The sequence below is a fragment of the Perca fluviatilis genome, chromosome 11, assembly GCF_010015445.1.
Source record: "Perca fluviatilis chromosome 11, GENO_Pfluv_1.0, whole genome shotgun sequence".
NCBI lineage: Eukaryota > Metazoa > Chordata > Actinopteri > Perciformes > Percidae > Perca > Perca fluviatilis.
The window spans coordinates 6,283,857-6,306,134 of NC_053122.1; the positions used below are offsets into that span (position 1 = coordinate 6,283,857).

At 41.9% G+C, this 22,278-nt stretch overlaps 2 protein-coding genes across 4 annotated transcripts in view; one reads left to right on the top strand and one right to left on the bottom strand.

The window, feature by feature from the left end:
* Positions 1 to 303: 303 nt before the first annotated feature.
* On the bottom strand, positions 304 to 16,115 carry gtpbp4 (GTP binding protein 4). Its single transcript, XM_039816824.1, has 17 exons — positions 15,979 to 16,115; positions 14,738 to 14,908; positions 14,160 to 14,263; positions 12,686 to 12,822; positions 11,445 to 11,545; positions 10,986 to 11,078; positions 10,347 to 10,537; positions 8,930 to 8,996; positions 8,607 to 8,696; positions 5,720 to 5,830; positions 5,536 to 5,613; positions 4,980 to 5,031; positions 4,776 to 4,876; positions 3,648 to 3,845; positions 2,623 to 2,688; positions 1,987 to 2,130; positions 304 to 1,129 (listed from the first exon to the last, which is right to left on the bottom strand). Exons 1-17 carry the CDS (start codon positions 16,024 to 16,026, stop codon positions 977 to 979), a joined length of 1,905 nt encoding a protein of 634 aa, XP_039672758.1. The 5' UTR covers positions 16,027 to 16,115; the 3' UTR covers positions 304 to 976.
* Positions 16,116 to 18,438: 2,323 nt separating this feature from the next.
* Positions 18,439 to 22,278, top strand: part of LOC120568706 (la-related protein 4B-like) — a 49,447-nt gene continuing 45,607 nt past the window's right edge. For all 3 annotated transcript variants that reach the window (XM_039816381.1, XM_039816383.1, XM_039816382.1), the window contains exon 1: positions 18,439 to 19,017. The gene's annotated coding sequence lies outside the window, so the exon portion shown is untranslated. The remainder of the gene's footprint in view (positions 19,018 to 22,278) is intronic.

A 22,278-nucleotide genomic window follows, 5' to 3' on the forward strand; every position in this document is an offset into this window, starting at 1 on the left:
CCGAATAAAATAGTTGCTGTTGACGGCTTAAGATGTTACCTCGTATTTTCCAACGGGTGTGTGATAGAAGCATGTCTTAAATTGTTAAAATCCAAATAGTTTGATTTGGTTTCTATTTCCGTGCCAAAAGATAGAACGCCAACGACAATAGTAAAATTATTATAAACAAAATTTCCACACTACAGGTAGATACAGTGAAGTTAAAACCACACAGAAAAATTAATTCTGGGCACAAGTTCGATTTTTCAAAATAAAAGCACGTGGAATAGAGGAATGTGTGTAAAATAAGCTGACAGACAGCAGTTTAGTTCATGTATATATTTATTAATCTCTCCCTTGTTAGCGAATATGTATCAAAGGGAGAATTGTAAAGGAAGGATCATCATCATCACTTCATCCAAAATAAACCCAGCATTTCCTGAGCCACATACAAGCTGTAAGGCATACAGGTTCACTTAACTGCTGCTGCCATGAGAAAAAATAACTTGTGAAATCATATTCATATGAGTTTAACAACTCAACAATATTTGACATGTTTTTTTTTCTGTTAAACAGGGTGTACATTTTTGATCATGGCAACTGCATTAACAAAATAAGACATTAATTATTACACAACTGGTTTCTGAGTCGCTGCTTTTCCATATAGTTCCGTTTTATGAGATCGTTTGTGAGCAAAAGTGTGAAGGCTGACAATTAAAAGACACACCGTTATAATTACTAATGAGTTACAATAGGTCGGTGCATTTCCCCAGCAGCTTTACAGTTTTCTATGGCGCCAACATCGTCAAAGATGACGCTCTCATGTCACAAAAATACTACATGAGTTTCCTTGCTTAAAAAAGGAAAGCTATTTCATGTTCTTTTTACTGTTGGGGGGGTGAAATATATAGAATGAAGACACAAATACGGTCTCCACACAGAAGCCTCTCTTTCCCAAAAAGAGTGGCCAGGTCTCAACAGTCCAGAAATCGCCGTTTTATCTGCGATCGTGGGTGCCGGACTTCCTCTTCCCGGCCAGGAGGTGTTTGGGTTTGAGGTCAAACACGTGTCGGTCTGCCTCTCCCTTCTTGCCTTGGCGGTTCATGTCTCTCTGGGAGTTCTTCATCATGCTCTTTGCCTTCCTCGCCATCTGAGGAACAACCGAAAACACCGACTTGAGTTCTCCTCACATTCACTTTTAGAACAAGGGACTTATCTAATGCACCTTGTGAATGTCTGTGCATACATTGAACACAGTTTAATTGTTTAATGTGAAAACAAAGAAAATATGTTTAACCCAATGGTGTTTGAGGTAGAGATGCACCGTACATTGCGTATGGTAGCCTTTACAAGGTTATTTATTTACAGCATTTGACCGGCATAAAATCGGCATATGACCGTAGTCGCCGGTCATGGCCGATCACGTGAAAATTGGCCAATTCCGGTCACCAGCCGGTCTATCGGTGCATCTCTAGTTTGAGGTGGAGTTGTGTGTGTGTGTGTGTGTGTGCATCCCTGATAGAAATAAGTTGTCTTCACCTGCCCACCTTCTATACTTAATATTTCTTCTTTCTTATTAGTGTGGGTGGGTGGTTGGGTTTGTGTGTCAAACTGTGTGTTGCCGTGTGTTTGGGTTTGTGTCAAAAATGTGAAAGATATATGTGGAGGAGTGGGAATGAATGGTATATGTGGAGGAGTGGGAATGAATGGTATATGTGGAGGAGTGGAAGCATGGAGAGTGTATGGTTGGGGAGGTGTGTATGTAAAAGCATGAGTATGAGCATGCATGAGTGTGGTTTAAGATCATGTGGAGTAGAGAAATACTGTTACTAGTAGGAGTTGTACTCTGATTGGAGTACGAAATTACACAGTATGCTGGTATATGTATAACTTCTTGATGGAAATAAAAAAATTATTTGAAAAAAAGAAAGAACAAGAATTAAGTTGTCTTCCCAAAGAAATCTCCACAAACTTCTAGGCCTCATCCGTGAAGACCCCGTTACGTACCTTTGGATCACGTAAACCAGACTGGTCTCGCGGTGGACGGGAGGCGCTCTGGCTGCGGGTTTTGGAGAGCGGCGTGACGGAAACTTCGCGCTTGCGTTTCTTGGTGACGCTTCGGGACCGCCGGGCCTGTTGTGCGTAGTGGCTCTGAAAACACAGGAGGAATGGGTCATGAATCACCGTTTCTGTGTTGGGGAGAACGACTTCTGTAGCAGGATTCAGGCACTCACAGGGACTACTTCGAGGGCTTATTTGGCATAGGACTCAAAGATTTCATGTTTCGGGTTAAGATATGAAGTCTGCAAAAAAAGATCTATTCCATCCTATTTTAAGAGAGGTAAGAGAGGTTTAGGTGATATCTTGTAACTTCAAATCGTCAAATTCTTCAAATTTCTCCCAAATTCACTATTTCAGGATTCTGAAGTGCAACAGGACGGGAGCCCTGAGCACTGCAGGATCATAACGCCCACTAATATTGTAGTCGTAACTGTACTGATGAGTACTTTGGTTTAAAATTCTACACACACAAAAGCTGTAATTTCTAAAATGTTCAAACAAAATGATGAAAAAGGACACAGTCCACAACGTTAAGGCAATCCTATCAGAGAGCGTGGTTTGGGATCTAAAGGAAGAACTTACATCGTCCTTGTCATCCATGTCCAGACCGAGGTCACCCATCTCCTTCTCTAGGTTCTTTCTTTCAACCTGTAAAACACACACACACACACACACACACACACACACGGAGAGAGAGAGAGAGACAGAGACAGACACACACACACACACACACACACACACACACACACACACACACACACACACAGAGGGAGAGAGAGACACACACACACACACACACACACACACAGACAGAGGGAGAGAAAGAGACAGACACACACACACAGAATGAGAGAGACAGACAGAGAGAGCGACAGACAGACACACAGAGAGAGAGACACACACACAGAATGAGAGAGACAGACAGAGCAATAGACAGACACACACAGAGAGAGAGAGAGACACACACACACAGAGAGACACACACAGAGAGAGACAGACAGACAGGCAGACAGACAGACAGGCAGACAGAGAGACACACTGTTAGAGGTGGATTTTAGACAAATGTTAGAAAGTCATTTTATGAACCTAAAGCCCGATCACTGCGGAGCTGAGGGGTTGAATGAAAACGGAGACACCTACTTGAAAACGTATAAAAGAGATACTTGGGGTGGACGTCTACGTCGGATGCCACCCTCAAAACTAGACAAACCTGAAAGGCGTTTCAGATTGGAATACTTTTGTTCAGCTCTCCTGGATTTCTCTGGTGTTGCGCTGAAATTTGTCTGGGTTTTTAAATCAACTAATGCTCCGTTTTGCTTTAAATGTTATCAAAAATAAAATGAAAAGCACTAAAAACACAAATCGCTGAGGTTGAAGCGTCTTATATTTAGGAAGGAGACACCTCTGAACACCTGCAATCTGAAGAGTATGAGGGAAAATAACAGACATTAACAAATATGTTCAAATATCTCTCTGCCTTCCTACAGTGAGAACTATGACAGGATACCAACACGTATGTAAACTAGAGAATGCATTTACTAGTTTCTGGATGGCTGAAGCTCTCCGTTGTCGGAGGTCAGGCCGATGTATATTAACGGTATCCTCACCTTGGTGGCGGTCCTGGGCATGCGTGGCCCGTGCACGTCCTTATCCTTGGACTTCCTGACCATGAGCTGCTTCTTGTCGCGGATCTGTTTAGCCAGGATGCGGATCTCCTGCATCTCTTCGTCCTCGCTCTCGTCATCGGAGTCGTACTCGCCGGCCTGCTCCTTCAGCTCCTCCTCCTTCTCCAGCAGCTCCAGTTTCTGAGAGAAGAGAGAGAGAGAGAGAGAGAGAGAGAGAGAGACAATCAAGATGTTTAGATGACAGAAAAATACATACAAACGCATTCTTTCCCATTTCTGTACTTTGCTCCTCTAGAATAATCCAGGAATCTAGATCGCTTTAGTTTTCATTTAATCTTATTGTATAACCAGGTAAGCCTCAGTGTCCTGGCCATTCTGTAAAACCATGAATACAAACTGACAAAACGGATAATTAAAAAACAGGGGACTTCAACGTTTTATAGGCCAAGGACCACTTAGCTGAAGAGAGACAGAGTAGGGACCCCTTAACTACATATACAATTGAGTTGCATATTAAACTAGGCGGGATGGATGACAATGAATGGATATTATTTATGCTTAAGATTTTAATGTTAAACATTGGAAGGCACAGTCAATCCTGCTCGGCTACCTTACCTACAGTGCTCAGCATACGTGAATACACCCATGCTAAAGTTGACTAAAAAGAGGAATAAAAAAAATCATCTTTTGGAAATTGATCTTAATGCCTTAATTTAAAAAAAATGAGGAAAAATCCAATTTTCTTTGTGAATGAATAATCTATCATAAATAAATAAATAAATAAATAAATAAATAAATGTTCTTCCTTAAAATACATGGGGCAGAAGTATGTCCACCCCTATGTTAAATTCCCATAGAGGCAGGCAGATGGTTATTTTTAAAGGCCAGTTATTTCATGGATCCATGATACTATGCATCCTGATAAAGTTCCCTTGGCCTTTGCAATTAAAATAGCCCCCCCCCACATCATCACATACCCTTCACCATACCTAGAGATTGGCATGGGGTACTTTCCATAAAATCATCTCTCAATGCAAATCAAACCAGCTATTAGGCTAACTGAGATAAAACCATGCCAATCTCTAGCTTTCTAGCTCTGCGGTGACTCACCGTCATGATTTCAGGGTCAATGTAATCGGCGATGTTGTGGCCCTCCCACACCTCAGGGACCCTATCGTGCTTCTCGTCTTCGTTCATCAGATCCCAGTATTCTTTAAAAAAATTAAATAAAGAAAGAAAAAAATATCAGCATTGCAGATTGAAGAATTTCCTTTCTACGAATTCATAGTGGGGGAAAATGAAAACTGGTCTTACTCTGTAGGTCCAGGATGTAGTCGTCGCCGAGCTCAATCTCCAGATCCCTCTCCTGCGAGATGAACAACAATAAAATGTTTTCGGATACAGCCATACCGAGAGACGTTTGATTTTAATGAAAGCCCCGTTGTCTCTTTGACCTTATGCCTGAAGCTAACTCGGGGTTTCTGCAGGTTTACACGAGTCAAATTTAAGACTTTTTCAGGTCTTTATGAATGAAATTTAAAACATATCACGACACGCAGAGTCACAAAAGTACTTGCAGAGTAAATAAATGTATTCAAATTGAATAAAAGCGACACAGAGAACTAATAATCTGTACATATACAGCCAATTATATTTGGATGAGCAAAAGAAAGAACACAAAGGAATGAAAAATAATAATTAGCAGAGGCGTTACATGTACGTAGGAAAATTAAGACTCGTTTAAAATTATTTAAGATCTAGAACACAATACTTTGAGATTTAGGACTTTCTCAAGCCTAAAATTTTGATTTCGAAATTTGACACTTTTTCCTTTTTAGACCCCGCGGAAACCCTGAAACACGGGACGTACCAGTTTGCGTTTGGGTGCGTCCACCTCCATCGCCTTCTTGCGCATCAGCGCTCCCTCTGGGATGAACGGAGGCCTCTCCTACAAACGACAGGCCTGACATCAGCAGACGGCTACAAACACAACAGCAGCAGCTACGGAGGAGAGGGTGCCGTTAGTCGGCTTCTGGTCGAGTCGGTGCGTTTACCTTGTCGTCTCGCTTGGCGGGCATGGCCAGGTGGAGGCGGTTGAGAACATCGTGGACCTTCTTGCCCTTCATCTTGTTTTCGACCCGATGGGAGAGGAGCCTGTCGCAGGCCTGGCAAACATGCACGACAACAACCGTGAACCACAGCGACGACGCTCATTCACAGCAACAACAATACTATGTTCCTTAATAGGGCCGCACGATATATGTTTTTTATCATCATCGCGATAACAGGCGCAATATACCGTACACATAGCGAAAGGCACACGCACTTCTTGTGTCAGCTAAAAGAAAATATCAGTAGAAAACTGCACTTTCAAATTGAACTTATTGTTCAGCGCTGCCTTTTATATTCAATTCACAATCAATTTGTTAAATAAAAGAATGTTGGAAATTGGTTTTACAAATTTGTTTTAACACTTTCATTTGTATTAATATTGTTTATCGCGAGTGATATCGTTATCGATATCCAACGTTATCACATATTTCGATTAATTTATTTCGAACAATCAACAATGTTCCAAGACACAAAAACAAAAACTAAATAAAAACATACAAAAAAGGATTAGTTCGAGAAGGAGCAGGCGGAAGCAAATAGCTTATTTGGTCCTGCCCCTTATTTCACAAAATCATATTATCACAAAACAAATACATATGCAAATACAGCATACAATCTTTCGGTCTTACAATAACTTACAACAATACCTTTAAATTATAAATTACAAATATCGTGCAGCCCTATTCCTCAACACCCCCAGCAGGGATGGAGTACTCGAGTCCTGGACTTGGACTCGAGTCTCTATTCTCTGGACTCGTGACTTGACTTGGACTCGCAGACTGAGGACTCGAGGATATATAAAATCGGACGTTGGATGAGGTTTCTGACTTAATAGGTTAGAAAAAAAAATTTGCTTTAAGATGTTACACTTTTCCTGTTTCGGGGTCCAACACTGCCCATGGAAGCAGCATGGGGAGACGTTCCATCCAGGGCTGATGTTCCTTTGGGGGTAGCACCCTTCACTTCACCGACAGTAGTGATGCACCGAAATGAAAATTCTTGGCCGAAACCGAAAACCGAAAAAAGAGGAAACCAAGACCGAAAACCGAAACCGAAACACCGAAAGAAATTAAGCCAATTATTAGTACCATTGCATTTATGGCTATGACTGTGTACTAACTTTACTAAAATCAAGGCATTGCAATTGTATAAATTAATATTAAAGTTTAATTAAAAAAATATCTAGCAGAAATATGGCTACAATCTGATAGTCACATACAGTATATAGTAGCCTAAGAACAGAATAGCTTACCTATTGTTATTATTATTATTATTATTATTATTATTATTATTATTAATATTATTAATTGAGGCACTTTCTTACAGGATTTCACTGAACACATCAGACAACGAGGGTGCATGCCCCTCATCTGGTGCAAAGAGACAAGTCTTTTTTTCTGCGCTCTGATCTCCTGCGCTGGGCGCTGCTCCGTCTCCGTCTCCACGCGGGTTCTCCGCATCCATGGCGGCCTGGATCATTTCTCGTGCGCCCTGCTTTATTTCCGCATCCAAGTAATGGTCTTCATAACGCGGATCAAGTACAGTCGCGATGAAGTGCAGAGGATCCGAATAGATCTCAGTGAAACGTGTGCTGACAGACTCTAAGAGTACTTTTCATTGTTTTCACTCCGTGGTCCGTCTCCTCCTCGTTGCTTAGGAGACGCTTTGCAGGTGGAACGGATCGGGTACTGACACACGTGCAGGTCGCGTTTTCTGTTTACGTCATCACAACATTTTCGGCCGTATTGTTTCGGTGATAAAAGTATTTCGGCCGAAAACCGAAAATGCCCTTTTGGGCCATTTTCGGCCGAAAATTTTCGGTGGCCGAATATTCGGTGCATCCCTAACCGACAGTATTAACAAAAGATGGCAACACACTCACTGACGTCACTCACTTAACGCTGCATTCCCGCTCTTACTTTCACTACTCTCGTAACAAAGCAATGGATATTGCTGCAACTGTAGAGCATGACTCGCGGGCTCCCCAATACATGTTCACATTTGGAAAATGCAGAGAGATGCGCTCCAGATCGTGAAGTTTGCCTACATGGATTTTACATCCAATGCTGGAAAGAGCCCCGCTAAATGTTGTTTAGAAAAACGTCAGTAAATAAACTCCCTTTGCAATCGTGACAGTGGTGTGATTTTTGTTTAACGTGGACCCTCTTTTATTAGCATATCAGCTCTTTAAAAAGGTGCCAGAGTGGAGAAATGTAGGCCGTCTTGGAATTCAACACAGACTCAGCTTTGACAACTCGACTTGGACTCGAGACTCAAACTCAGGTAATGGGGACTCGAATCGGACTCTTCTTTGGTGACTTGGACTCGAACACTGGGGACTCGAGACTCGACAGTTGGTGACTCGACTACAGCGCTGACCTCCAGGGCTAAAGGCCAATTTATGGCTCTGGGTTAAAATCGACGCCGTGGGTACGTACGTAGGTACGTGGCGATAGCGACCCTACGCCGTACCCTGACGCGCACCTCTCAAAAAGTGTAACTACACGACGCAACAGCTGTGATTGGTCCGCTTGCCGGCGTTGCATTTCCCCTTACTCATTTCCTGGTTCTCCTTCTCCATAACCACCATGAAATCAAAAAGGAGAGGGTTAACGTTTCCTGCTACAGATTTCCCACCGTGGTCAGACAGCACAGGGGAGACACTTTGTTTCTCGCACTATGACTCACACGCACACCCCTATTCTCTTAAAGAGATACGCTAGGACGCTAAACCCTCAGGCCACTTGCGTAGGCTTCGGCAAAAAGCTGTGCGTGGAGCCCCCCGCAGAAGCATGCTACAGGGGGAGCCTGAAGTTCGCTGGCGCTCACCTCGTTTTTAACTTGCATGACTCCCTCCTCGGTCAGGGTGCTGGTCTCAATCACAGAGATTCCCTCGGTAGAGAGATCGGCAAAGATTTTCTGCCAGCCAAAAAGACAACAGTCAAAGACAGACACTTAACATTTGTTTAATATTTCAGTTTCACTAAAAAAAAAACAAGTGGTTCCAAGTGTTTAACACTAACGATTGACTCCTATAAGTGCATTTCTAGGTCACCTCATCCACCTGATTTTGGCACAAACAAAATAAATAAATCAGAGCCTTTGAGACATTTCAGGCAGATCAAACTGGGTCTTAACTGTAAATCACCCACCTGGTTCTCCTCAGGCAGCTCGCTGATCTTCCTCACGTCACATTTGTTGGCCACGATGATGAGAGGCGCTGCGGGGCGAGACATCAACATTACTTCAATCTTACTGCCCCCTTTTTTTTTCCCCCTCCCACCCACCCCCCTCCCCCCCTTTTTCCCCCTCTGAGAGAGAGAGAGAGAGAGAGAGAGAGAGAGAGAGAGAGAGAGAGAGAAGATTTTATTTAATTTTTAAACTTTTTTTCCTTTTTTTTTTTTTTTTGGAGAGAGAGAGAGAGAGAGGAGAGGGCAGAGAGATACACAGAGAAAAAAGAAAGAGAGAGAGAGAGAGAGAGAGAGAGAGAGAGAGAGAGAGAGAGAGAGAGAGAGAAGCTAAACATGCAGGACACTTTCCACTAACAGAGACACTGAGGATTTGCCTCATTTGCTTAAAAGGTCCCATATTGTGCTCATTTTCATGTTCATACATGTATTTTGGAGTTTCTACTAGAACATATTTACATGCTTTAATGTTAAAAAAAATGGTTTATTTTTCCTCATCCTGTCTGTCTTAATATACCTTTATTCTCCCTCTGTCTGAAACGCTCCGTTTTAGCTCCTGTCTCTTTAAGCCCCACTCCTGAAAAAAGCCCGGTGTGCTCCGATTGGTCAGCGTTTCCAGGTCTTTCGCAACGGTGCTCTGTGAGTCACTGCGCCGTCATTGCAGTCGGTGAATGACCGTAACGGCACAGTAGCTGCACTTTCTACCTATATATAGTCTGGTTGTGACATCACAATCTTACAGAAGTCCTGATGGCTCGTTTAAAAGGGACAGTTTCTGACTACTGGCTGTGTGCATTTCTCTGTTTTGATAAACACATTTGTATAGCACGTCAACCTGCTATATAATACAAAAGACGTGGACATCTTTTCACAATATGGGACCTTTAAATTAAATTCTGTGGTTAGATGGATGGTTGGGTTTTGAGAGCCAGTTGTAATTTGTGAAAGGTTTCAAATGTATAAGAACCAGGGAAAATGCACTTTCCTGTTTGCACCTACTGCGTTTCATGTTCTGATGCCATCTCATAGTCGTAACATCCCAGAAACAACTGCTGCTCATATGTCCAATCAAAGTATTTACTTACTAAAAGTGCCAACTTTAAACTTGTTCATGGAAAAACTGAAAACATTCATATTTTTCTTTTTAACCAGAAATAATCCCAATATCTCTATAATTACGTTAAGTGTCTGTTTAACCCTTGTGTTGTCCTCCCGGGTCAAAACTGAAAATCAACACTGTTTTGACACATTTTTCGATGCTTTTTTCAACATTTAAATACTCAATTTCCCAATTCCGTCCATGATTCTGTGATCACAGAAGCCACTGGGCTCTGCCACCTGCTGCTGAACACAACCGCTGTAACGTTACGGGAGTCTGACCTTGTTGGCGAACAGGGGTTTGATGCTGTTGAAGAGCTCCAGCTGCTGCTGCAGGTTGTGGCCGCACTGCTCCGATACGTCCATGACGTAAAGGACCGCCGCTCGCAGGTGAGCCAGAGCCGTGATGGCCTGCATCTCGATGGTGTTCCTGTCCTCCAGAGGGTGGTCCAGGATACCAGGGGTGTCCACCACCTACACGCAGACAAAGTAAGAGTCGGCATAAGAGTAGTCTCGCATTGCCAGACCTTCCTCCACAGCGCTGCAGAGGAGGGTCTGGCTAGTCCACACAGAACTCCTGGATGGGAGAAAAACATGCTCTGGTTTATCGGCATTTCTTTAAACCAATCACAATCGGCTTGGGTGGAGCTAAGCCCCGGACACAATAACGGTGCCGCTGCAAAACAGCCTCTGGGAGGAACTTGTTTTGGTGGAACGTGTGTACGTTCAAAAGTAGTTTTAGTCGTGCGAGAGAAAACTCAGACTGGACAGACAGCTAGCTAGACTATCTGTCCAGTCTGAGTTTTCTGTCAGAAATCAACCGGAGTTTAAAATGCAGACACAAACAAAGAGGAAGGTGACAGACATCCGGCCGGATCCCTTTTTTTGGTGTGAATGCACCTCATGAGCTGCAGCGTCTCACCTGCCAGCGGAGGTATCGGTAGTCCATGTGACCCACGAACAGGGACTTGGTGGTGAAAGCGTACGGCTGGACATCGACATCTGCTCTGGTCACCTGACAAAAGGAAGACCATTTACACAACGTTAACTTTACTTAACCCTCCCGGTTGTCTTCGGGTCATATTTGACCCATATTCAAAAACTTTTCTATATATCCGAAATTTGGGTTACTTTCAACCAAACTGTCAAAAAAATAAACGTGCATGGTTCCATACAACCATTACTCTTCACAAGTAAAATAAAAGATCAGCTCCGTACTTTCACTGAATTTGGGTGTTTTATTCAATTTTATAGCATTTGGAGAGAGAGAAAAAAATGATAAAAGAACGTTGAAAAGAGACAAAAATGTCTGAAATAGCTTCAAAAACATGGGGGGAAAAAATCAACAACAAAAAACGTTGAAAAAAACGGAGCCGTTTACCTTGTTGATGAAACTGGACTTGCCGACGTTGGGGTAACCACACAGAAGCAGAGTCCTCGTGTTGGGGTCGATGCTCGGCAAACGGGACAGATGCTGGCGCACTGCGGACGGGGCACGACAGGGAGATTAGTTATTATTTTAAGATTATTTTTTGGGGCATTTTGTCCTTCAATTGATACAGGCAGACAGGAAAGCAGGGAGAGATGGGGGAGACATGCAGCAAAGGGCCACAGGTCAGATTCAAACCCTGGGATGCTGCAGTAAGGACTGAGCCTTGGTACATGGGGCGCACGCTCTACCAGGTGTGCAACCAGGGCGCCACAAGATTAGTTATTTTCACGTTAAAAAACAGAAACATTTTTGAACAAGACGGGCGTGTTTTTAAAATCAAAGGGCTCGTGTACTTACTTATTATAAATTACAAATGTGATAAGGTGCAGTATGGATTTAACTGTGAATTTGGCCAAAACTAACATTGTTTCTCTGAAAGTATTATTTCATTTTTGATATCATTTATTTACGTAAGTTTCTTGCGATTCCTCCCTACGTGGATGCTCACGATACCGGGTTGTACATTTTTGTGTTTGCTTGCCGAGTTGTGAAACGTTATTTTCAATTTCCTGACAAAGCAGCTGTGTATAATTCATTTGTATACGTGTGTAGGAACATTTTATGTTCAGAAAAGTATCCAAAAATAGGCTTTAAAAACCTCTCAGGTGATTGAATAAAACAAAAGCAGAATTTGATGGGATACTTTTGACCCGTGTGAAGCCAACAAATGATCAATTAATCTATGGAAAAAGCTGATTTTTATTTTCTAATAAAAGCCTCTGTTACAGCCTTCCAGCCAGGGCTGGGCGATATGGAGAAAATCAAATATCACAATATTTTTTGACCAAATACCTCGATATCGATACCGCAATGATATTGTAGTGTTGACTATCGGTGCTTTCCCAAAATATTTGCACAATGAGATTATTGATAAATAATCATCAGTAATGTGGATATAATGACTAGGTAGGTAAAGGCAAATAATAGAACAGCTACAACAGTCTGGTAAGTTCAGAAAATGACATCACTTTACTGTAATGCAGCCTTTAAAACCAGGAAAAGAAAACACTTATGCCATATCACGACATTACGATAGCCAAAATCTAAGACGATATCTAGTCTCATATCACGATAGATATAATAGATATATTGCCCAGCTCCAGCCACAAGACATCGAGCCTCTTTATTACCTTGTTCCAGATACTCCAGACTGGACTTCTGTCGTTTCAGGATGGTGCACATACGACCCAGAGCGGCTCTCTTCAGCTGTTTACACCGGTACAGAGAATCTCCATACTTCATCAGGCGCACGTAGTCTTTGGCAACACTGGAAGTTGGAAAAAAATTATGTTACAAGCTTTTATTTTATCCCTTTCTAAGTTATGTTAAATTGCAGGTGATGATGGTGTGTCCTAGCCTAGAAATCTAGACGCACTCTAGCGGCAGCAAATGTAAATTTGCAGCCAGGGTCAGTCTAGCACCTCTCCGTTGGCTTGCGAGCTGGAAAAACCAAACTCTAGGTCAGGCCAATCACATCGTGTATAGAGTCGGTGGGCGGGGCTTAACATAATGACGGCAGAGTTGCATCTGGGTTCCGTGCGAATTCCCCGCTACTTGAAAACAAAGAAGATGGCTGCTGCTGCTGGCGAACAGCGGTCTTTGGAATCGGCTTTGGCCGCGACTCTGGAAGACTTGGAGTTAAGCACTGAAGTCATTCTTAAAAAAGGAAGATATGTTCGGAGTTTTGCCGACCGGATACGGCAAAAGTTTAATCTATCAACTAGCGTTGCTCTGGTTGGCTATGAGTGCAGAGGGAATTTGAAAGACAACCGTTCATCCCGCCCCTCGGATTGAGCCCTGCCAATGGGGAGTTCCCAGACCCAACATCTGGATGAGGGTCTGGCTTGTCAGGTTAGGTGTTTCCTTCCCTTTTATAAGTATTTTGATTATGTGTTAGATCTTGTTCCAGGTACATTTGTGTATATTAACAGACAAAGACAACTCAAAAAGCATTTGCTGGCTTTACTTTTCAAATGGTAGGACCAGCCTTTATCCAGTCAGAGCAAAAAAAATTAAATTAAAATTGACAGATGGCAGGGATTGTTGTTGTTATCATCATCATCATCTGTCTTCCAGCTGCCAGGCTCAACTAAATCTAGAATAAAACTAAAATAGTTGGTTTGTGTCCCTCTGTGGTACTTTTGCATCACCTTTTTTTTTTTTTTACATAATTTTACACCGTTATTATCACCATATCAGCGTCTAAAACACTGGAAAAGCTAGAGCAGAAAATAAATAAACACTCAAAAACCTTAAAGATAAAACTTCAAGCTAAAGAAGTCCAACTACAATCATTAGATCTAAGAAAGGTCTTTTAGTTACATTCATTCGGCTTTAGGTGCCGTTCAAAACGGCTCCGGTGCTGAACCTAAACCTTATATAGCAGGGGAAACCCTGACTCACTAACATTTCAATTTAAATCTCATGGTCTAATGGTTCAACCTGCAACTTAAAAATCCACTAACTCACAGCTCTTTCCTGTCAGATTTTAACATTTCCATTTCCTTAGAATAAAAAACGGGACTGTAAGCAAAAAGCTAAAAAGAAACACCGCAGTAAATGCAATATGCAAGACAATAAACACAACATTTTAGACTAACTTACTTGTCAATTAGATTCTTGGCGATGTTTATCTGTCCCAAGGCCAGCTTATAATGGTCTTTGTCATACAGCACATTCATCAGGTCAGCGTAGAATGGATGGATGTCCTGAAGAGAGACGACACATTATCAAATTTCACAAATCCATTAAGATAAGATATACTTTATTGTCCCCGAAGGGAAATTTGTTTTAGACTCTGTCCGTTCCGCAGCGTTACAAAGACAACACAAAATGCAGAAAATAAGCATCTCTCAACACATACTCTCATGCAACACAAAACATGCTCTCATACACATTAGACAGGTACCTATATAAATAGTAAGCACATCAACTCCTTCTTTCAGTGGCAGTCTTTAAATTGAACAACCCGGTCGGCTGAATTCTCTGCAATAAGTGTAGCACAGCCCTCGCACAATGAGATATTGCACAACTAACATATTGCCCAACCCCAATAGCCTATATTTTGCACACATGACACAATGCACAATCAGGTAGAGAACGATCCATTATTTGGTGTCAGGCAAAAGGAAACACTGCTTATTTAAAGCACACGAGAGACTTTTCGAAGCATCTTGACTTACGTCGAGCTTGGGGAAGTCGGTGAGGATCTGCGAGAGGCGGTCATGGTAGTTCTGCTGGGTGAACTTCACCTTTCGCATGTAAAAATGTCGGATGCGGTGGATCTGGTAATGCTTGTGTACCACCGTGGGCGTCTTCCTTTGTGTTTTGGATAAAGTGATGTCGATGAATTCCTGCAAAGAGGGAAAACGTAAGCAAGTTATTTGTGAAGGAAAGACACTTTTTTTTTTTTTTTATCAGAAACTAGACAAAACATTCATTACCATTAAGATTTTTTGTTCCTTAAAAAAGAAGTTTGTGTAACTTAATTATTTGCCTCATCTGGTATGTCTTTGGCCTTTATTGTCTTCACTTGTACTTTGCACATTAGTTACAATTACGGCCATGTTATTGGTATTTCATATGTATCAATACTCTAGCATGCACTGTAACCGCTACTTAACATTCGTCTACAAAATACATGAGGTTTTCCTAATATCTCCACCCAGCAAAATCTCTTGCATACGGTTCTCCCCGAGTCCTGCCAAACTTCATTAAGAAATCGGTCAGTTTAATATATAATCGCTTGTCGGTAAGAGCTGTCACCTTATAAGAACGTTTTGTGTTTAAGTCCCAAATAATCCGTGTCCTCTTGTTAATTCGGCATACAAGCAATACAAATAAAAGCAGATTTTCTTCTACTGGAGAGAGGGACTAACTTTTGTAACCAAAGCTCCCTGTTAGCGACATAGTTTTTAAATGGACACACACTGTTGGAGCACCGGTGCTAAGCACGAGTTTAGCTTGATTTATAGCTTTTATTAATATGTGCTAGGCCTACTTAATGGATAGTGGATCCTTGCTCACAGGAGAATTATGTATTATTAGTGTCTTAAATGTCCAGGCTTTTGAACGGAGTTTGGTGCGTGACAGACATATCTTGGCTCACGTCAACTGGACAAGAAAGCCTAGTTATTATAGCCTAATACCGGTCTGATCCAATAGTTAGCTCTTTGACCTCCTTGTATACTAACTCATAAGTCGTAACTACAAAGAGTACGGGGACATAAAGTTACTTTGTTAGAAACCTCCTGCTGCTGCGGTCTCTTTACGTTAACGTTACAGCAGCCCAGCACGTGTGTTCCTTCCCAACAGAAGCCCACCATGTTTGTTTTTTACACCTTCCACGGTCTCTTAACGCTCAATAACAAGACAGATAAACCGACGCCCGTTTAAAAGCCTTAAGACGAGGAACAAAACATACCTTTGCGGTGGGAACCACCATAATCTTCTTGAAATTATAAAGTGCCATTTTGTCGCGACACGTTGTAGTCCGCTGACGGCACGGGGAAAGGAAAGCACCTCGTTCCACTGGAACCGGAAAAGACGCTGAAAAACACTTTGGCGAGTTTTCCTTCACATCGCCCCCTAACGGCCGAATACAGGCATAGCAGAGAAAAACAGCATCTGAATATTTACCGGTAACACTACTACTATTAATCATTTTATACTTTTATTAATCCCGCAAGGGAAATTACAATGTTTTCACTCTGTTGTTATTATTATTATTATACACATTACACACATGCCGGAATTACACACACATGCTCAGCACCTATACATGCACTAATGGAGAAATGCTCAAGAGCATATTGGCAGTACCCAGGAGGTGAACTGGCACCTCTCTAGCTACCAGTCCACCACCATACTTTTGGTCCGTATGGGGACTTGAACCAGCAACCCTCCAGTTCCCAAACCAACTCCCTACAGACTGAGCTACTGCCCATTTAAAATGACCAAAGAATGCTCCAGTAGGTTATCATTTGGGTGACATTCGTGCCAGTGATGGGCGAATGCAGCCCGACGTTTTGGGGCTTTCTTTCTATTTGTGTCAAAAAAAACACATTCTAAGCTTCAAACCCAGCAAACACAGGGACATCTGCTGGTTTGTAAAATGCATAGCTGTATATTTCAAATATGTTCAATAAAGATGCGACAAGCATGTGTTATTTTTTTAAATCTGTAATACTTTAGTAATACTGCATTAAATGTTGATGGCATTGTGTAATATGTTACTTTAAATGTATGCATTCATTTACTTATTTAATGCATTATCCAAAATGCCTACCTTGAATTACCTTATTGGTGTAGTTTAGGCTCAGGGGCCCATTTAGTATCTCTATATACCTCTATATAATGACTTAGTATCTCAAAATACAGACATAGTATCTTAAAATGATAACTTAGTATCTCACATTAATGACAAAGTATCTCAATCTAATGACTAAAAGTATCTCTTTTTGAGTGCTCCATCAATAAGCAGTATAGACGATCTTTGTGCTGCACACGAAAAACTTATATAGTACATTTTCTTTTTCTCTTGTTTACTGTTTATTAAGTAAAGACTATTGTTCTTGGGGTCCAACACAAGACAAAAATAAAGAAATTTGATGGGGAAAATATATGTTTAACTCATATATAGCACCACAAAAACTTCCCCAGTTGATTACCTAAGACAATCATTTTTCTTCATATTACCATTTTTCTGAAATGTGTATGTTTAAATATGCAAATGAGGAATGAATGCTAACTTTTGGTGAATTTAGGAGAAATCTACATGTGCGAATATAGTCTGAAAAAAGACATGTTATGTAAGCAAAATAGCCCAATATCTCAAAATTGAAAAATTATTATTATTAAAGGTTTATTTAGATAGGGACAGAGAAAAAACAAAAAAAAACAAAGCTAATTCTCGACACTTGTCCCTAGTGTAGGGCTTTTGGTTACAAATAAAAAATACAGATTTACATTATAATTATGTTTTGGGCTGTAGTGTCTATCCGATAATGCCGCTCTCGATCCCGTTCTTAAACCTTTCTACCACCGATGTGTTGCCCTTTTGATGTATACCCTCCTGTTTTCACCTCTTATGAGTTTCTCCTAATGTCAGCAATTGATTTTTAATTCAACTTCAACGTTTTTTAAGCCAAGGACCCCTTAACTAAAAGAGAGACAGAGCAGGGACCCCCCCGACTACATATATTGTATACAATTAAGTTGCATATTAAACTGGGCCTACAATAACGTCTAGGCGACCTAAAGCCTTTATATACATCTCTTTTTTTTGCGTAGAATATCAAGCTATTAAAACAATAATTGTTGGCATGATTCTATAAATCATCTTTTAATGTTAAACATACACGTGGCACAAGAATTTTAGGATTACCTGCATCTTCGGAGGGCTATCTTACCTTCTTTTATTAATAGTATTATCATGTGTTATGTTATTTTATTGCTTGTTTCTCTGATTGCTTGTTTAATGTATTGAGTGTTTTATTGCTGATTTTGTAAGGCGACCTTGAGTGTTTATAAAGGCGCCTATAAATAAAATGCATTATTATTATTATTATTATTATTATTATTATTATTATTATTATTACCTTACCTATAGGCCAGTGAGTCTATCATCAGTGGGGATTTATATTTGCAAATAATATGTTAGAATTATGTTAAGACATTTTAATTTATGGAAAAAAACAACTTTTTGACAATAATTTGGAGGCCTCCGTCTCCCTGCAGTGACTCTGAGGACCCCCTGTTGAAGATCTCTGCGATAATGACTGACACCGTTGGAGACCGGATGACTGGCCCCCCCTTTTTATTTTTTTATTTTTTTTTTGAGTGCTCCATCAACAACACTATAGACGATCTTTGTGCTGCACACGAAAGGGAAAGGAAACGGCGACTTCTCCATTCCGCCCCCCACCCCCTACTCCCCGCCTCTCTCATCTTTAGCTGCACCGAGTGTTTGATCGATCGGAAGCGTTGAGACTTCGAGTAACGTTTTAATTTCTCGGTTCCAGGCTCTGTACGCTGGTTTTTTCACTCCCCCTCCCGTACAGCCTGCTGTCGACCGTGAGGAAATTGCTTCGCGTGAAATTCCAGGCGCCAGATTTATCGAGTCCCGACTGCACAAAGTTGATAGGCAAGCTAGCTAGAGCTAACTCTTAGCTAACTAGCTTGCAGTGCTGCTCGGAGGAAGCTCGTTTTTCGGAGACAGTTTTTGGGGGGGCGTACGTTTTGTCCCTGCGCTGCTACAGGTCGTGGCTTTCCCCCCCCACCCCTGAAATTTGACGACTATTTGCTGTGAGGTTTAGAGCGATAAGCCGGTCGCTCCTATCTAGCGTGCTCGATATAGCCTGCTAGCTAATACCCTGCGTATTTTAAGGCCTCAGTCCGACACCACCATCAGCTGCCACTACCACACCATAGTATTTGCATCGTGCTGTAAGACAGTTGACAGGTGAGTAAGAAACTGTTTTCTCAAACTTAATTGTCATGTCAAATTGGACGTACGATTAACAAACACACGGGTTACACACTTGTTATATCTCTGCTCTGGGAAGTGGCTAAGTTAGCTTGCTTGCTAACTAGAAATTAGCTTGATTCAAAACGATGGGGGGGGGGGGGCGGAATCCGCGAAATCACGCCGGAGGTCGCCATCTTTCATTGGATGCTGCTGGAAACGAGCTTTACTAGACATGGCTGCTACTTTCTACCCCGAGTCAACTTTTAAACAACATGTTATGTTATGGCGTGCTAACGGTTGGAAAAGCCTCGCCATTTTGTCCATTTGCTACAGAAATTCCGCCTGTACTTGGCTCCCGTGAAGCTGCTTAATAGCCCGGTGACGGAGGAAGGAGTGTCGCCGCTGTGCCTGGCCCTTGGCATGGGCATGGCATGTGAGCTGCAGTCTAACTCGGCTGTGTCAGCTACTAAATGCGCCTGCATTGCGTCTTCAGTGGAATTTGCAATGCTTGCCTAGTAAAGTTGTGGCAAACGCACGCATCTGAAGCGCGCGGTAGCCTTGTTTTTGGATGGAGAGATGGAGATAAACACTGGTTCAACACCCCCTCCCCTACAGGAGCATGTAAGATGCCTGGTGACCATCCTCCACCAGCGGTTACCCACCGACTAAAAATAAACTCCTTTTGCCCCCCTGTTGCATTTTTCACCAACACGCTTATTTTGGAACAACAGAGAAGCAATTTGGGTTATAAATCACCTCTTGTGATTATGCAGGGTGGAAACAATGCAGTGAAGGGGGAGAGAAGGAGGAGGACCGAGCCAAGCTTGTGTTTTGGTTCAGGCCTTGTCTAGACCTTTTATGATTTGACTCACTTCATCTGTAGAGGAAATGCCATGCACTGTGACTGGGGTCAGGCTTTTTTAGGGGGATGTGTCATCATAACCAGGTCAGACTGCGTTAGTAAAGGTTATCATGTGATTACCCTCTACACACCATATTTCAGCAATTCCAATACTTGGTATTGTAGCTACAGCTTTTTTTATTTTATTTTTTCTTCCTGCATCATGCTGCAAGATTGTGTGTCTTGTAAAACGTGTTGACAAAAACAGTTTGAAATGTTGTGTGGTAGGCTTGTTAACGTAGTGCTGCATTTTGGTGTTTTTATGGTTAAAGATGGAGGAGAAAAAAATAAAGGTTAAAGGTGCACAATGAGTTCCTGCGTGGTCCCTTCTGTTGACGTTCCAGGTAAATTGTAGGGCTGCTCCCTCTTAGTCGACTAGTCGGTCGTTTTGGTCTTAGTCAACTTTTAGATTTCTTTAGTCGATTAGTCATGTTTGATGCTTTTTTTCATGCTGAATGACTTATTTCCAAGAAAACGTACGAGCACATCTCTGGTAAACGCAAGAAAAAGTGGTGCTTTTGCATGACTCGTTGCAGAGAAACTCAGATTTACAGATCTGTCGATTTAAATCAACTAATCGATTAGTCGGAACAATTGAATGAGTGTTGGTCGAATAAGAATTTCTTCAATGGAGCCCAGCTGTAGTAAATTCCAAACAAAACAGAGCAAGCTCGCCCCTGCCCTCCATGTTTCTGTAACTGTCATGACTGACTGACTGTCACTAACCCCCACCCCTTCCCCCAACCATCTTGTCGGTGATTGGCTGGAACGTGGTTTGTTGTATTTTGGTGCACAGCCTTTGCCCCTAAGTGTCTGTCTGACATTTACGAGCCCTGTGTTGTCTCCCGAGACCGGGCTTTTTCACGGTGTGTTCAGGGGGGCAGGCTGCTAGCGGATCAAGGAGAGATGCCCACGATTTGAGACAAAAATGAAATTGCGCTGAAACCATGCAGGAACTCATAGAGCACCTTTTTAAGGTGAACATTGTGAGATTTTCACTGAGTTACATGGAAACATGAGTTTCTGTGACTGTAGGAGGATAAAACCCCCTCCCCATGAAGTTATAAATGGAGACTAACCATTTATTGACGCCGTTTATACATGACACATTAGCAGTTGTTTCCAAAACACAACAGACTGTCAGGATTTGTATGGCCATGTTTAGATCAGTTGCTCAATTTGTTTAGTTTTTTTGACAGTTTGGCAAACAGGTTTAAAGGCTGCTGCTCAGAAATGTGCTATCACACAACGCCTGTTTTGATAGCTGCGTGGTATTGCTGCGGAGATGTGTTCAAGCCCCATTCATCGCGGTGGCATGACACAAACACACACACACACACACACACATGCCGTGTATGGGTATCAGTATGTGGGTCAAAGGTCACCAGCTTTAAAGCAATGCCATTCTTTTTCTGCTTTGTATGCACACACAGCGAGGGCCCGTGTCAGAGACAGGCACCCGATTGTTGTGGCAGATTATCGCTGCTTAACAAACGGCTCCAACGGGACAGGAAAAAAAGCGGTTTCCAGTGATGTTTGGACTCAGTGGGGTCCTCCTCCTCACTCTTTTTCTCTGTGGATGTGTAACACTGAGGTCAGATGTAGCCTTAGGGATTAGCCAATCAGGCTGCTGGTGCTGAAATTGCAGCCTTAGAGATGCAAGAATGATGTTGAAAACTTGTCTCCTACTAGGGCTGCACAATATATTGATTTTTTTTTTTAATAGATTTTTTTTTTTAATCGTCAATGCAATATACACGTCTCGAAAGGCTGCAACATATCGCGAAAGACATATATTTTTTTGTGTTACTTGAAAGAAATTATCAGTAGAAAAATGCACTTTAAAATGTTTTTATTCAACAAGCAATTTGTTTTTGAGCAGAATGCAGAAGGCAGCAGAACTGAGTACGCTTTAATATCTCTATTTATCGCAAGTCATTTGTTATCGCGATATTACACAACGTTATCCGTATCGCATATTTTCCATCGTGCAGCCGTATTAAGTAATTAATGGAAAGCATTTAAAATATATTTTCTGCTTTTGTTTTGCACTTCCGGTTGGAGACTAACTGCATTTCGTTGTCTTTGTACTCTGCACAATGACAAAGTTTTAGATTTAACTTTCTTGTGCCGAACTGGGAGTTTTGTGATCCGTAGCACCCCCACTAGTCTCGCTTTGCCAGACCCTCCTCCGAAGCGCGCTGGAGGAAGGTCTGGGTACTCCACATAACATTCGGGGATGGGAGGAAAATGTGCTCTGGGTTTATTGGCATTTCTTTAAACCAATCACAATAGTCTTCGCTGAACAGGCTACACGTTGCAAACGGTCGTGGCCGCTTGCCTGGTCCTCCGGT